At 38.2% G+C, this 17,769-nt stretch overlaps 1 protein-coding gene across 11 annotated transcripts in view; it reads right to left on the bottom strand.

Annotated features, from left to right (window-relative positions):
- Nucleotides 1–9,358, bottom strand: part of grin1a (glutamate receptor, ionotropic, N-methyl D-aspartate 1a) — a 59,731-nt gene extending 50,373 nt beyond the window's left edge. For 4 of the 11 annotated variants that reach the window (XM_030149654.1, XM_030149653.1, XM_030149655.1 and 1 more), the window contains exons 1-3: nt 8,635–9,090; nt 4,498–4,632; nt 2,279–2,455 (exon numbers count right to left, since the gene is read on the bottom strand). In XM_030149654.1, coding sequence (XP_030005514.1) covers nt 2,279–2,455; nt 4,498–4,632; nt 8,635–8,883 — 561 coding nt within the window. In that variant the 5' untranslated portion in view covers nt 8,884–9,090. Of the gene's footprint in view, nt 1–2,278; nt 2,456–4,497; nt 4,633–8,634 lie in introns of all 11 variants that reach the window. The other 7 variants (XM_030149648.1, XM_030149649.1, XM_030149645.1 and 4 more) reach the window with 6 other exon arrangements.
- Between the last annotated feature and the right edge of the window lie 8,411 nt (nt 9,359–17,769).

Here is a 17,769-nt window from a genome sequence, read left to right as displayed (position 1 = left end):
TATAAATAATGAAAACTACAAATTTTCTTCTTGGTTTAATGTGGAAAAAAGTAAAACTGTATTATGAAAATATTTACATTTACAAACTATCCTATCGCAATAAAATGTGAACAACCCGAACAAATATGAACCACCTGAAAAATCTGTGTAATTTTAACAATATTCTGCCTGTTATTAAATGTTTTGTAAGTTGTGTTAATAATAAGCTAAGACATGTTAAAATTGCACTTTTTTTTCATTAGAAATTTCAGGTTGTATACACATTCAGGTTATTTACATTTTCATGCTAAAATTGTACTTTTTCCAAAGATAAAAATTTGGATTATTATTTATAGGCTATTATGTCTATTATTTTACTGGTCTGGCCCACATTGGGCTAAACCATTGAACTAAAATGAGTTTGACACCCCTGTCATGGCGTAAATCACAATGTCATTTTATTTTGAAACAATGGCCTTTTATTAAATGGATATTTACAAAAAAAAAATCATCACTGAACCATGTCAACAGTAATTTAACTTTTTTTGTGTTTGTTTCTTAACAGTGATGGTGATAAGTAATATTCTAAAAACCTAAACCTAACCAAACCTCATCTGTGTTTAAACCCAGCCTTAATTAAAGTATTTTCTCAGTTTAAACCCACTCATGATTTAGTACATTTAATCTTTATCGGAAGTATTTTCTGTCATTTGTCTTCATCTGTATTTTAATGAAACTTCTCCTGCTAATTCATGGCTGTCTGGTGGTTTTAGACAAATACATCTGCAATCACTCATATGATTTTATAAACTGTTGATTGATCTTAATATATAAAAGACACATATATTTGTTTCAGTTTACATCACGAGTCCAAAAAAACTCAAGTTTTTCAGTTCATCTTTTCTATTATTGATAGTGATGATCTGTAGCCAGGCCACCCATCCGTCTTTCTCAATGAGAAGTCTGTCTGGAATTGCGGGGCTTGAATCCAAATATGAAGGCAGGACTAACAGTCGCCGCGTAAACCAATCACAAATAAGACGGACATGACGCTTTTGTCAGAAAAACTTGAGAATGCAGGTTGTAATTTGTAATTCAATCCTAATTTTTTAATCAAGTAAACAACTGACAACAGTTGTAAAGAGATGTGCGGACTTGGAACTTTGACTCACAACAAAAACAAGTCGGTGCGTATGACGCATTGCAAAACACCCGCCCCCCAAGACTTGTGATTGGTTGTTATAGAATAGACTGTGCATATTTCACAGCGACTGGCCCAATTCCAGACTGTTTTCTCAGTATTGAATACACTGAGAAATCCGGATGGCTGGCCAGGCTAGGTGATCTGAGCATTCATCTTAAACCACTTAATATTTTAATTCATTCACTATGTAGATATGTTTTGACATGTCCATATAAAACCAACCACCGCCTTATATATGATTCATTTATCAGTATATTTCCCATTTTATTTCTTGAAAAATTCCATAAAGAAGTGGGCTAGAACTTAATACAATCTCTGACTGTGTATTACATTTTTCAGATGCCTTTTCATTTTCTGATCTAAAACTAAACAGCTTATGTCTTTAATTTGCTTTGGCTTCAAACATCACATTTCTCTGTGCTGAAATAATTTAATGACGAACTGCGTGAGTCACCCTTCATGGTTCATGTAGTTGTTGAACTGCATAATTATTAGGTCTTCTTGAGTAAAAGTTTTGACTGTTATTTTCATTTTTATGTATTTATTATCGGTTTGTTTTTGCTCCAGTATTAAGTTTTGTGGGAGTAAGAGAGCGAGCTGTTCTTATCTGTCAAGTTGCAGCGTGTGCATGCATTGCTGTTTTGTCTGTTAGTTTGTTTGTTTTTTTTGTGTGTTTTCTGAGGATGTATTGGTTTATCATCAGTGTCAGCCTCAGTGAAGCCCAGAGGTCCAGACAAAGCCAAACTCACTTCATGATACAGGCTCCAGACCTCCACAATAGAACACTCGAGTCTGTGATGGTTTGCAAAGCCCCACGTTAAAGTCCACTATTTGGCTCCCAATGTGGATAGACACAGGATAATTTGGACTATGGCAAAAAGCAACGTGAAGATGAGCAAATAAACATACAAACTTTTGTCAGATTAGACCACATTAGACGCTGTTGATGTCTCTAGGAATGTTAGCCAGTGTTTACACAATGGTGAGAAAGAGATGTGGCCACACAACAGAAAGGAAAACAGTTACATACATACAAGACCTCTGGGGTTTAAACAACCTTTCACACTCACACTTCTGCCCGCCTGAGCGTCTCACCTTTGTTTCTCTCTCCTCTAAAAGGGTCTCCAGTCGTTTTTGAGCAGCCCGTCCCTCGTGGTCGTCGCTCACGATCAGGATGATGTGGTTCCAGTTGAATTCGCGCATCAGGTCGAACCACACATGGGCCTGGTGAGAATATGGGGGGACTGTCCGCAAAAAGGACAGATGGATACTCTGTGGACGATTAGACAGGAAGTCAGAGGTGGCATTGGCTATTAACCCTTTAAGCACCAAAGTCACAATATTGCAACAAGAAACATAACTGAATGAACCAGGCCACAGCGCTAGATAGAGTTGTCAAAACTTGTTACCACCTCCCACTACATCCAACATTAAATTTCTAAAAATGTGACATTTCAGTTTATGTAAACAAGCAGACTGTGTTTACGATGGAGTCATCTTTGAAGGTGTTTACCATGAGGGAAGGGATTCTGGTGTAGAAAGACTAATAGATTAGTGATAATTAGGCTATCACTCAAGTTTTACAAATTTGAAAAAAGCTTTGTGGTGAAAGTCGTACGCTGCTTTAACTGTCCAGTAATAAGCATTGGGCAGAAAAATAGAGTGTGAAAATGGAGTGTTTTAAAGCTAATCCAAGAGGAATAAGAAGATTTTTGAGTTTATCACAAACATCTAAAAATCACCATATTTAGAGATTTGTGGTGATGAAACATTGTAATGTGAAAAGTAATTGAAGCTGGAAAATGTAAAAAGCAAAATATTTGCCTCTGAGATAAAAGAGTAGAAGGATAAAGCTCCAGTAAATGGAAATACTCCAGTAAAGTACAACAAAATTGCACTTCAGTGTTGTATTGAATAGAAGTAGGTACTTATTATTGCACCACTGCAGGAAACAAAGTGAAATTAACAGCTTTCCATAACAACTTATTCTGCTAAATTTACCACAGAAGAAGTGGCCAAAGCTCGCCAAGAGTGCAGTTTCCTTAAGGTCATATGAGGCTTGAAGCAGAGTTTGTCTTATCTTGACATGCATTGTATGGCTGGAATGTTTGGATTAGAGCCCGGGTAGCAAAATGATCCACAACATCTTTGATTTGATTCTCAGTCAAGGTGACCTTTATGTTTCTGGCATTTTTACTATCCTCCATAAAACATCTCTGTTTCCAAGAAATTACATGTGTATACAGTATAACCAGACTTATTTACATTTAATGAAAGCTTGATCTGCTTTACCGCCAAAGGATTTTTCTCCTCTTGGTTTTGTTTAAGATTTTTCCACTGATTCTCACATTGACTACAAGGAATCGTGGGCATTCATTCAGCCTCCCAGGTATCATTCCAGTTACTCCCAAAGGCCTTGGATGGGGCTGAGGTCAGGGCTTCAGTTTTTTGTTTTGTGTTTTTAACTGACACAATTTCTTACCAGATCTGGCCTGGTTTTATCAAACTGTAGACCTGTTAAGCTCTGGGCCACTTGTTTCCAGTCAGAATCATTTCAATGTAACACAAAACAATAGATTAGCTGATGGCAGAAATTCCATTCAAGAACAGCAAAGGTAAGACCAAAGACCATTTTTAAATGATTCCCATGGAGTAATAAAGGCATTTTATTTTTACACAAATCCTACAGTGTGCCTTGGAATATTTTTTTGAAATCTTGCACATTAATGCGTTTTTTTTGTTTTGTTTTTTTTGACTCCAAATAGTAAGACACACTACAAGTTTCCAAAGAGCACCTGTGGATAATCCCCAAGAAGACCCAGCAGCACTTCTACTTCATTGGTTTAGAGCCAAACATAATCACGTTTGGACTTGACTGGAAATAAAATCATACACATTTTATGATTATCCCTTAATCTATGCACACATCCTCAGGCTCTAAAAAACTGAAAATGAATTTAATGGTTCTGATTGTGCTTGAAATATACTTAAATAGATTTTAATTTCAGTTTGAAAGTCCTTCGTGTTTTATTTATGAAAGTGCTTGAAAGTTTAATTTTATTTGCTTGTGCTTCATAAAAACATTACTCAGGTCACAGATATTATTAATGATGCCCTTTCAATTTCCAGCTGGAACCGCATTTAATTACAGCTCCCCTAATAGACAGTGACGGGACGTTTAATCTATGAAGCTTTTGAAGCCGCCCCAGGGGAGATCTTCACCGCCTTGCTCTCTGTTCACTCTCTTCCCTTTTCCCTCCTTTCCCTCCCTCCCTCCCTTTGCCGTCACCTCTTTTTCCTCATCCATCACTCACCTTGTCGGAGTAGATGGACATGCGGGTGGTGAGTCCCACCACAGGGATGCGATAGAAGCCTGCAGTGTAGGAGACAGGTGTTGGGGTGAGGTGGTCATTGGACTGGGGAGGGTGACTCACCAGGATGGCATAAACCTGCAGAGGCACAGAGGAACACTCTGTTATTCCCACAGTGGAGGTTCAGTTAAAGCAGCAGCTAAAAAAGGCTCAACGCAAGAGGTGTCAAACTTATGGCCTGCGGGCCGAAACTGGCCCACCGAAGGGTCCAGTCCGGCCCGCAGGATGAATTTGCAAAGTGCAAAACTTACACTGAAGATTTTAACAACCAAACATGACAACTCCAAATTTCTCTTTGTTTTTATACAGAAAATGTAAAAAGTAAAATCACATTATAAACATGTTTACATTTACAAACTCCTTTCACAAAAAATGCAAATAACCTGTGAACGTGAAATGCCTTAAGTAAAAAGAAGTGCAATTTAACAGTATTGTGCCTGTTACCAAATGCTTGGTGTTTTTGTAGATCCAATGATATTTGTGAATTGTAATGCACACGTGTAAATGCAAAGATGAGGCATAACATCTTTCACAAGAAATGTCAGCTCATGCATGGTTGTTCAGCTTATTCGCATTTTTGGTGAAAGGATGGTTTGAAAATTTAAACATGTTCATATTGTAATTTTACTTTTTGTACTAAAGCAGAGAGAAACATTTGGAATTGTCATTATTTATATATTTTTACTGGTATTATTTTACTGGTCTGGCCTCGAGACCAAATTCAGATCCTGTCCCTCACTAAAACTACTAATACTATATGCTTACATCGAATACTTCATTTAGGTTTAAGTGTGTATTATCAGCTACATTTACTGAAGTATGAAAAGTCGAGGTGCTCACTGTGCAGTAACATGATTCCAGTCAGTGTTTTACTTTTTTACTACCTGATGTTTTGATTCATTTTATTGCTGCATCAGTGTCTATGTTAAACGTAACTGTTTTAATGTATTTTAGGTTGAGCTCATTTGAAGAATTTTGGCTACTGTTAGACGGTTGAAGCATCTCATTCCATAAGATTATCATATGCTTGTACAGGGTACCAGCAGGTTTAATGAAAGCCAAATTTATGACTTTTTAAGATGTTTTTCCAGGCATCTTTGGTAAAATTTAGGACCTTACATTCACATAAATAACAGTCTAATGGGCCTCACACTTATTATACACCAATATGCTCAAAAAATACACTAAAATGCACTAAAAGTATACTAAATACACAATCAGGGTGTGTACAGGTTTGATGAATCCCAATTTTTGAATTTTTAAGATATTTTTCAGGGTGTCTTTGGTCAAATTTAGGACCTTACAGTCACATAAATAACAGTCGAATGGGCCTCACACTTATTATACACCAATATGCCAAAAAATACACTAAAATGCACTAAAAGTATGCTAAATACACAATCAGGGTATCTACAAGTTTGATGAGTCCAAATTTTTTGACTTTTTAAGATATTTTTTCAGGGTGTTTAAGCTCTTACATTCACATAAATAACTTTTCTCTACATTTTTACTTATTTTGGCACTTTCTCTATGTATCATGTGTTCATTTCTTTAGTTCAGGCACTGTTCTGCTCTCATAAAAGACTATTTTCAGTATTTGAGCAGTGATGACTTCTCTACACCACACCTATAAATACTGTGCACTAGTTCAAAACTGGCTCCAAAGTACAGTATTTGTGAGGATCCTGGAGGTAGGAAGCTGCACACCTTGAAATCAGATTTTACAGAATCAGAGGAATGTGAAGAAGCATCCTGCCATGTACCTCAAACTCAAAGGTTAAAGTGAAGATGCATCATAAAATAAAAGTTTCTAAATAAAGCAGGCCAGGGTAGACAACAGAGCTAATAGACCCTGGAGTAAAGTAATACTGCACTGAGGGTGCACCAATGATTTGGTTGAATAACTGAGTTTGAAAGACCACACAAGATTAGCAGCAATATTAAAGTTAGCAAAGGTGGATTTTGACACAGGATTCCTCTAAAGGACAAAATTCAGGAATCAACAGATGGTAATCCTCCCTTTTTTTGTATTTTAATCCACCTCTAGTGCATGCTAATGCTGCTAAAAGGTTGTATAACAAGCACAAAAGTCTAATTTTGAGCAGTAAATGATGACAGTGGGCAAAAAGGATAAACTCACCAACTATGAAAGAGAAACAAAAGAACAGAAAAACGTTTGTGCAAATTTTTACTCCGTATTGGAAAAGAGTATGAGATCAATTCATGACTGTGTGATTTAGTCTTATCCCTACACAGAGCAAAACTAACGCTGGACAATTACCCAAGAAACACGGGATTTGGCAAAAATGTGTCTGTCTTAAGCACTGCCTTGAGAAATGCTCCAAACAAAAAAAAAGGAGAGAAAAGATAAGGAGGGGAAGGAAGGAAGCTGGCATGGCTGTGCAGGCATGGATTATTTGATACGAGCAGCCCGTATGGTTGGGTCAAAAATGAGGTCTATCATCCAAGAACTGCTCGCGGGCATCTACTCCCCCATCTGCCACCGACTTTTCCTTCTCAGTGAATGTTATTGCCCACAAGCTAATCTCATCTGATTAAACCTTTCATAGATTTTCTGTCCAAATTAGATGTAATTCTGATGAGGGACTGTTGTTTCTGCATCCTGAAAGCTGGATTACCCTCTCATGCTTTGGGTGAATGTGTGACAAGAGATTGCATGCGACAGTATTATTCTACAAGCCTGTATCAATTAGAGTCATTACACTAAGCATAAGACCGAGGACATTGGAGCAGCACTGGAGCTGTGGGTGTGTGTGTTTTTTTATTTCACAGGAAAGCCTAATTATGAGTGTGGGAGAGAAAAGAGCTAGTGAGAGGGACTTCACGCCTCAACATGCTGTGACATAATGTTTCGTTTTAAAAGCCGTGTTACATGAGAGGATGGACTATGCACTTTAATATGCTTCAGTGTTTTAACAACCATGGCGCACATGCTTTCACCATGCATTACTTATGAAATGTATTTGTTCTTTCAAGCCACACAACATATGGCTTAAATCCTTAGATGATGGCTTTAAAATGACGTGCATATAGAAACTCATTGTTATCTACATCTGAAAATGGTTTCCCATGTCACCTCATCAGTGGGATGGAGTTTAAAGTTTGAGTGTATTTATTTATCTATTCATTACAATTTGTTTTTCTATACTTCTTCCATTATCTATCCATCCATCCATCCATGTATCTATCATGTTGTACTGACTGCAGCTGGGTGCAGGCCAATATAGAAACTGTAAGCCTCATCTCGCCAAAAAATCATGCAGTTCACAGGCTACACTGGGAGCCAAGTCATTAAGAGTATTGCACATTTTTAGTCCTAATTGGTTTCTTTGCAGTTCAGTAAATATGCAGCTGTGTGTCAGGAAATGTAAGATTTGCCCCAAACTAAAGTCTATTTTTATGAGAGACAGACCCGTGGGGAGTTTTACTGTTGCACGGATAAGACTGAACTATTTCTGTTTCAGTGTTAACACTATATTGGTTAGTTGTTTTCAGCTGGAAATGGTTTAATCCACAGACTCTTTGATTTTAAGGTTTTTGAACATTGACGTTTGTCTGGTGATGGCTGATGTTCAGGAGAAATGAACCCCCATCGAGAAGTACATTTTAAATAAGTTACTTTACATCCCATTTCTAAATCTCTGCTAATAAACTGTGGAAAAAAGTAGGGTTTGAGTCCATTTGTTGGTTGCTCCACTTTGACTGAATAAGTGCAAATGTCTTGAAGATAATGTAGACTTTCAATAGAAAATCAACAGAAACAACAATGATCTTAAAAGTAGATGTGATAGTATTTGTTTAAAGGCTGGGAGTGAAGCAGTTTTCATTTCCCTCTCCTCCTGAAACCCTTCCAGTCCACTACACACCTCAGTGGCCAACACTGCAGAACAGATTGTAACTTTATGGTTCCTTCAAATGAATTTCCACCAAGGTGCTCTGATTCGAAGCACCAACAGTTTTTGCTGAAAAGTGGAGGGTGGATCATACATGAAGCATGCATAACAGGCTATGATGAACGGTAAATGATGGTCGGGCACCCTGTGAGGTGCAGTGAACTACCTGACTGGAGATGAGGTCCTCGCACACGGACAGAGCCATCTGGATGGCGTTGGGTTTGTGCGTAACGGAGATAGCGGTCAGCTTGAATTTGTCCCTGCCGTAGACCTGGTTGGCCTGGGTCACGGCATCTTTGAAGACCTGCTCGTATCTTTTCTGGCTCAGGACGGCACCGATGTTAACGATCTTGGGCTCGCAGCCGGCCCGCGCGCAGGAGCACGAGAAGAGCACCGCCAGCAGAAACAGACGCATCGTGTGGACCACCAAACAGCACAGTGCAGCCCGGTCGCTTTTCTCCCTGGTGGCGGGTCGGCTCGACCAGCTTCTGGACAGCAGCGCGGCACAGCTCGAATGCGGACGAGATCCAGGTGGGCGGTGTGAGCGGGGGAGGGCGGCCAAAAAAGGAAGAAGAGGGCTGAAAAAATAGGCGGAATTATGTGCAATGCGGAGGAATGTGCATCATATTAGGGGCAGGCTGTTAACCCGGGATGTCCAGACCGCATTTTTGCTTTGCACTGCAGGTTTCCTCAGACGCCCCTGCGGTTGTTTAAGGGGGGAGGGAGGGGGTGGGGTGGGGGTTTAAACCATAGTCCGGGCTCTCAGGCTCTCTGTCCCTCTCCGGGTGATGCGTGGCTGCCTCCGGCCGCTGCTCGGTGCTCTGTGTGCGGACTGACGCCGGTCAGACTGATGCTCCTCCGGGCTGAGCGGCTGCTGTCCTTGGTGCTGACAGCTGTGCATGCGCGCCGCGCCGGTTGCTGCGCGCTCCCGGCGTAAAGGCTCCCCCACTTCGGGTTTGCGCGGTGGCGTGCCGCTGCTGAAACAGAAGCCGATCGAATGAAAAATAAATGTCTACTTCTTCTAAACAGCCCTGATGGCCTTGTTATTTCTAATGTGACATGAAAGGTGGAGATCGGGAACTGCAGAGGGTTCAGTGTTCTGTTGTGCACCTGCAGGGCACAGAAACATTTACAATCACAACTGTTAAGGCGTGTGATTGGAAGTGCGAACCAGCCGGCTGTGAGATTTCCACAATGAGGGGAGGAATAAAGGGGGTTTATTCCACACTGAAGGGTGTCAGGTCAGGGCTGAACACGGGCTTCGGTGTGACAGTATCCACCCCCCAACTGGAAGGAGAGTCCTGTTTGTGATGGGGGTCTCTGCATAGGTGGAGGGAGCTCCGAGTGACAGCCCATTAATCAAACCGCATCCATCTTTCCAGCTGTCACACTTCAGCTCAGAACGGCCCGGTCTGCTTCGTGTCTTTAATCATGCGTGCTTGTTTGGATCATGCGTGTTTGACAGTAGTACAATGAGTGTGGATGATGGCGTGTAATTTCGCTTTGCAGTGTTTAAGTACGAAGTGTTGAGGAGCATCCCTGCAGCTAGACAGCAGAATCAACCTCCTGGTTACCTAGGAAACAGGATTTTTACGCCGTGCACGCGCACATGGGCGCGCAAACACACGGGGGATGAAGCGAGGTAAAGCTGACAGTGAGTTTTTATAATCACAGCAGGAAATGTCCAAAATCACTTCAAGAAAATGGGAATTAAATAGTAGTACAAAAAATGAAAAGATAAAAGATGATGGCATTAGCCAAACCGACATTTTTGCCTTTTTTTTATGATTAAATGTCAAAATTTAAATGGTTTCCCCTGGGGGTTTTAGCCCTGAGCATCAGTGTTTATTCCGTCTATTATTATCATCAACAGTTACTGCATTCAAAAGGTGTTCTGAATAGCGCACTGAATAATAAATCACACAACACAGCAGTGTCTCAGAGAGCTGATAAATTAATCAGAAGCTGAAGAATCCACATCAGCTTCTAGCTGTGTGCTTTAAAAATCCTAAAATCTTAAAGAAAAACACTTGGGCTATATACATCAAACACTTAAGCTGCATTTGACATGAAATACACACTAAACTTTTTATTTAGTGAAGAGTATATCCTATGAATAAGTAAAATTGGTGTATATAGTGCGTATGTATAGACTACTTCAGGGCTGTAAAAATACTCAGAAGACAATCACATTTTTTGTGATGGCGTCTTTTCTCTCTGGTTATATGTTAATGTCAACTATTACAATGTTATATGAGAGATTAAACTTTTAAGGCTTCATCCTGCTTTAGATATTAATACAATATGTTCCTCTGTGACTGAGTGAAATTAATTGAACTTTTGTTTCCTTTGATTTCTTTGTTGTATTTTGTTCTTAGTAGATCTTAAAGAAAATACCACAGTTGCCATCTTGTCTGGCCTTTAGTGTCTTTTCCACTTTCCCGCTGAGCTGATGTGCAGAAAAGGTTTTAATTTAAGGCAATGGCAATTTATTTCTGATAACAACAAACTAAATATATATATATATATATATATATATATATATATATATATATATATATATATATATATATATATATATATATATATATATATATATATATATATATATATATATGTATATTTTGTTTAGGTTTAGGACTAACATGGGTTGGGGAAAGGGGTCAGCAGAAGGGCTAAGATAAGACAGCACAAAATGGACCACAATCCCCGGTCTTCATGCCAGTGTCCAGTTTAAGAGGAAATGTCATTTAAGAGGACTTTCAGCACTGTGCCATCGAACGCCTCTTCATGTTCAACTTTGTACCTGGCACAACTTCAACAGAAAAAAAAAAAAAAATGTGATCATGTCACAACAATGATTAGCATTACTCCAAAAATGATTCTGAATGTCACAGTTGTTCAATAAAAAGGCAAAAGAAAAAGCCAGCGTACACTCTATCACTAAGGACCCTTCACTGTTTTCAGGTACACAGCAGTCATTTCAGACCATCTCTGGCCACAGCAAGACCATGAAACCTTCCCAGCTCATCCTTTCACTCTAAATCAGCCCACATATGTTGTTACTGCCTTTTAATACAGCTCTGGCACCTGCTTTTCATGGAGTTGTTTATATTTCTATATAGACAGAAGTTCCATTTGTTCTGATGGAAAATTGCTGCACACTCACACAAGACATTTCCCATCAACATCACACACTAACAGAAATATTCATAGATATATTCAGTTCTGACACAGCATTACGCAAAAGACTCTCTTTCAGATAACAAGCAGGATCAGAAGAGCAGGGCATCCATTATTCATTTGAAACATTATGGCTTGTGGAACAAATTAAATTCTGCATTTAGTTTTTGTCATTAAACGGGGGCAATATCATCGCCTTTGTCACCCTCAGTGTTATTCAGCTTATTTATCCTTATATGATAAAGTGTTACAACACATACATATTGGTTTATGTCCATTCATGCAATAGATTTATAAATATTCCACTAGAAATAACCTCAAAAATGGATGTATTGTAATGTGCAGTGTTTAGAAGTAGATCTGACATAAACATTTGTTGGGAGTAAAACACATTCTCTTATTAATTCTCAGAATTTCACATTTTGACCCAAGACTGTATCTTGGAAACTAGTGCCAACCAGCAATAGACTTTTTTTCTATTTTTATTAGTGACTCAAACTTGGTTCAGTTTCACTCCTTTTATTCTGAAAGTATTTTAATTGTAGACCAATGTAGTTTACATCACAGCTCTGTTAGCTTAGCTCTGTTTTTACACAGGAAACAACCACCAGTAAAACCACAAATTACTTCCTTTATCTGTAGTCTAGTCTGACCCACATATTAGGACACAGAGACAAACATAATAACATATAATACAGGCACTTTACACTAGGGATGCACAGATACTGATACCAGTATCAGGTATCGGATCCGATACTCAGGGTGTGTACTTTACTCATACTCATACAGGTACCCCGATACAACCACACTGATACCACTCACGGCGGCGTGACATTCGCAGTTAAGTGTTGCAGGTACGCAGCGGAGGAGTAATGTTAGTAGTGTGGAGATTTTTCAAAATAAATGATGGTGACAAAAGTAATGCTGACTACAAGTAATGTTAAACACACAGACGGATACGGAGGGAGAGTTCTGTCCGTCCTCTTTGTACATTCCATCTGTTTTCCAGGTGCTCCCAGATGTGTACCCAGACGGAGAATACCACCAGGAACCGTGGAGGTAGAGGATCTGTTCAAAGAGCGACTGCTTGAGTTTGTGAAAAACTGCTGACAGATTTAGGACAGCTACCCACATCAATATCAGCATTAGTGTCCACATTAGTGTTACTACTGTCATCTCCATGTTTGTTATTACTGACTTTCTTCTCCCTCTTCTCAAAAAACTTTACTCTTCTCCCTGGTATTTGTCCAGTACGGTTAATTAAGAGCGGCGCCCCCTGGTGGATTGATTGAGAAACACTCATTCCAACACATTAAATGTCAGTAGCAGCACCTTGTTCCAGTCAGACTAATGACAACGACAAAAAAGCACATTTACAAAAGTAACGAATAACTGTAATGGTATTAAGTACTCATATCGGTACTCGGTATCGGCAAGTACTCAAATGTAAGTACTTGTACTTGTACTGAGTCTGGAAAAAAGTGGTATTGGTGCATCCCTATTTTACACCATCATAAGCCTCATAACTAAACTCACCTCTGTAGAGGAAATGCTGCCATTTCAGCATCAAACTCTGTTCTCTTCCTCAAGAGCTGTGTCCAGTGGAGAAAATGAAGGCAAGGCTTCTACTTGTATCACTTTTTTTCTTTGACTCTGAAAGTTGTTTCCTTCGGTTCAGATCCTCAACATGACCTTGGTGATAGTTTTCATCACCATAGGAGACCAGCAGAATGACTCACTACTCCCTCTAGTGGTCACATATTCAGTAAAATATGAACCCACTGCTGTGAAAAAATTCAGTTCACATCTCATACATCAGGAATATTAAACATGCGGCCCAGGGGCCAAAACTGGCCTGCCAAAAGGTCCAATCCGGCCCACAGGATGACTGAAATGAAAAAATTACACTGAAATTTTAACAGTGAATGGTGTCAAACTCATTTGAGTTCAGGTTCCACATTCAGACCAATATGATCTCATGTGGGTCTGATCAGTAAAATATTGTCATAATAACCTATAAATAATGACAACTTCAAATTTTTCTCTGTTCTAGTGTAAAAAAGTAAAAATGCACGTATAGATTTACATTTACAAACTAACCTTTCACAAAAACCATGAACAACTTGAACAAATATGAAAATGAAATGTCATTTTCATAATATTTTGCCTGTTACTAAATGTTTTGTGTATTTGTAGATCCACTGTGATCTGTAAGTTGTAATGCACGTGTAAATGATAAACTGAGACATAATACTAAAAATAATATTAAAATTGCACTTATTTTTCTTAAGATATTTCAGGTTGTTCATGGCTGTTCATTTTATTCACTTTTTTTTTAAAGGATGATTTGTAGATGTAAACATTTTCATAATGTTATTTGACTTTTTTCACTCTAAAACATACATAACTGTTTGGAGTTTACATTATTTATAGATTATTATGTGATTATTTTACTGGTCCGGCCCACTTGAGATCATATTGGGCTGAATGTGGCCCCTGATTTAAAATGAGTTTGACACCACTGTCAGACATTAACATATTTGTTTCAGCATTGTAACTCCTACACTGATGATAATATAAGTAATTATTTGATATTTAAAAGTAGAAACACTCAATTAGAGCTGTACAGTATATTGTTTGAGCATTGTCATCGCAATGTACATGTACACAATAGTCACATTACAGGTCCTGCAATGTAGGAGGCAAATGAACTCACATGTTCTCATAATTTCAACCTGGGTACCTGGCACACACTGCACACAGCGATCCACCAATCACAATCAGTTTGCTGAAGCAGACCATGCCCCTGCACATGGAGTGAGTTGCTGGTAACGACATTGAAAAATGAGCAACGAACAAGAGAAAAATCACCAAAATCGAAGATTTGGTGCCAAAAAGAAAAGCAACGTCAGTTATCTGGAATTATTTCAGCTACAAGAAGGATGATACTGAAACATGTGTTCTGTGTCAACAGTGTCTTGCACCTGTCATCACAACAAGAGGAAACACAACTAATTTGTTTGACCATTTGCATCGACACCACATAACTGTTATATCCTCCTGAGCATTTTTTCATATCACAATATATATATCACAGGGTTAAAAAAAATCACAATGTCAGTTTTTTCCAATATCGTGCAGCCCTACACTCAATTTTGCTCATTTAAGTCTGTCAAAAGGATTAAATAAATAAAGATTTTAGCATTATCTTGTTATCCTGGAGAAACAAAAATGTCTAGGCCTCAAAAGGATAACACATAATAATAAAATAAACCTAACCACAGTGGTGTTTAACAAATCTCATCTAGTTACTGTGTCACTGTCACTTTGTATTATAGTCACCACATATTGCAAGGCTCTGATAAGCCTCTCAATAAATCAAAGTTATGAAGCCCAACACTTTCTTGTCACACATTAGTACTTGGACATGAATCTGCACTGAAGCCATTATATGAGTTTGTCTGTTTGCAACTGAAGCAGCACAAGAGTCCTCTAAAGACTCACGCTGAGTCTGTAATGCACAAAAATAAGCTCAGGCAGGCACACAAAGATCAGCACAGGCTTTCAAATACACACTCTTCACACACAAGGACACTTTGAGTTCACACTTTAAGCCGTCCGCCCACACTGGAGTAATACAGACTCATCCACCGCCCACGCTGCCCTCGCCAAGGCCAGGCAAGACACGTTAGCATGGAAGAGAGTGCGCTTGTGTTAGAAACCCACATTCATGAAGATAGATACGATTATTTCACAGCCGAGATCGGTTTAAAATACAATTCAAAGCAAACTCAGCCTGTATTGTAAAATGTTGATAAAAAATACATTTAAAAAGGAAAACAAATGCAAAGGAAATATGTTCATTTACATAAGTACAGACATTTCTTAAACAATAGTTTAATTACATTGATGCAGTTTGATAAGCAAACAATACATTTTTTCCACAACATTCACATATCATAGGCATTAAATTCACTTCCTCTACACTAAATCCTTTTTTCCAGATGAAATGTTCTGTAAAATCCAGTAGTGTCCAAAATCTGGAAATAAAAAGTATGAGATGTTGAAAATGCTAATAAAAGCTAATTAACTCATCAAATTACTGGAAGTCTATTCAAAAAATGCTACTGATGTACATTTTGCAAAGTATATTTATAAATCATCTACAGTGATGGCCAAAATTATTAGAACACTTGGCATTTTTAAGAGGTTTCATCTTTTCATTTCTTTCTCTTTTTTTCTTTTTTTTTTTTAATTGGCCATTAAATTATATGAAAATACATCAAATGAACGAAATATCTGAGTTGTCATTATGCTCTGTAAATCATAGAGTCATTATTAAAATTAAAAGTGGATAAAAACAGTAGGGCCCACTTCTAGTATTTGTTGTGTTCAGATTAGGGATGTAACAATTACCGGTATAACAATAAATTGTTTAAATACTAATTAATATTAAAACCTTGTTCAATTACCACACTTTGGAAACTCACGGCGCGCATGTACAGTTTGCAATGTTTGGCCTGTGAAAACTTGGTTGAAGGAAGCCACACGGACAGTGCTCCAGTGATCCAGGGATAGCGGCCTTCGTGCACATGGGCCCAGTCTGTCCAAGTGCACCGAGACTTGGTTACATTATTTCAGTGTGTATATAAGTACTTTTTGAACATTTTGAGCACATTTCAACAATACCACAATAATAATGATGACTGTGATATGATATTTTCATATTATTACATCTCTAGTTCAGACCATCCATCTGCATATGTCATAAAAATTAAGAAATGAAATCATATTTTGGAGGCAAAAAAAGGTAAGTATTTTCAGATCTGTTAAGTGTTCAGATAATTGGGCCACTACTGTATATATTGCTTATTTTTTCATTAACATAAGAATTTAGTTACTTTATGGTTAGTAAAACAAAAGTAACAAGTGGTGCCAGGCACAACAAACCCTGCCCTCGCATGTAGTGTAGCTTATTTTGGCATCAATCCAGCTGATGTCATCATGTCTATGTGTGTGCTGATGTCAGCATAGACATAGACAAATTTTGGCAATGGGGAGGGGGGGGGGGGGGGGGGGGGATTCATAAAAAATTTGAACTTTGACCTACTTTTCCCAAAATGTAATCACATCTATTCTGGGCCACTGGCAATCTAGAAACCCAATTTGGTATGAATTCAACCAATAGTTTTGCTGCTAAAGTGTTAACAAACAAACTGAACCAAAAACAATACCCCTTGCCCCCCCTTCGGGGGCCGGGGTGATAATGCATTTTAAGAAATAACATTGTATTCATGAGACACATAATTTTCAACAGCCACAAAAACTGACTATATTCAAGGTAATATACAGGGTGGGGAAGCAAAATTTACAATGAACATTTAGTTGTTTTTTCTCAGCAGGCACTACGTCAATTGTTTTGAAACCAAATATATATTGATGTCATAATCATACCTAACACTATTATCCATACCTTTTCAGAAACTTTTTCCCATATGAGTAATCAGGAAAGCAAACGTCAAAGAGTCTGTGATTTGCTGAATGCACTCGTCACACCAAAGGAGATTTCAAAAATAGTTGGAGTGTCCATAAAGACTGTTTATAATGTAAAGAAGAGAATGAACTATGAGCAAAACTATTACGAGAAAGTCTGGAAGATACTATTAAAGAAGAATGGGAGAAGTTGTCACCCGAATATTTGAGGAACACTTGCGCAAGTTTCAGGAAGCGTGTGAAGGCAGTTATTGAGAAAGAAGGAGGACACATAGAATAAAAACATTTTCTATTATGTAAATTTTCTTGTGGCAAATAAATTCTCATGACTTTCAATAAACTAATTGGTCATACACTGTCTTTCAATCCCTACCTCAAAATATTGTAAATTTTGCTTCCCCACCCTGTAGGTAAAAATATTTTTTATAAAAACAAAATGATGAGACTGATGTCATGAAATGGCGTATGTCACACCAGTTCTTATAGCATTTGGTGTGCTATACGTATGCATTTTCAACCTTTCACATGTTATTCAGCACCTTTTGATCATGTGTCAATTTACGCCAAGACGTCTGGTTCACATAACCATAACTGCTTACCCTAACCCTAACCCTCAGTGCACAGT

This window comes from Sphaeramia orbicularis, chromosome 12 (genome assembly GCF_902148855.1).
Source record: "Sphaeramia orbicularis chromosome 12, fSphaOr1.1, whole genome shotgun sequence".
NCBI lineage: Eukaryota > Metazoa > Chordata > Actinopteri > Kurtiformes > Apogonidae > Sphaeramia > Sphaeramia orbicularis.
The sequence above is the reverse complement of the archived record's forward strand: the minus strand, read 5'-3'. Positions and strand labels throughout refer to the sequence as shown.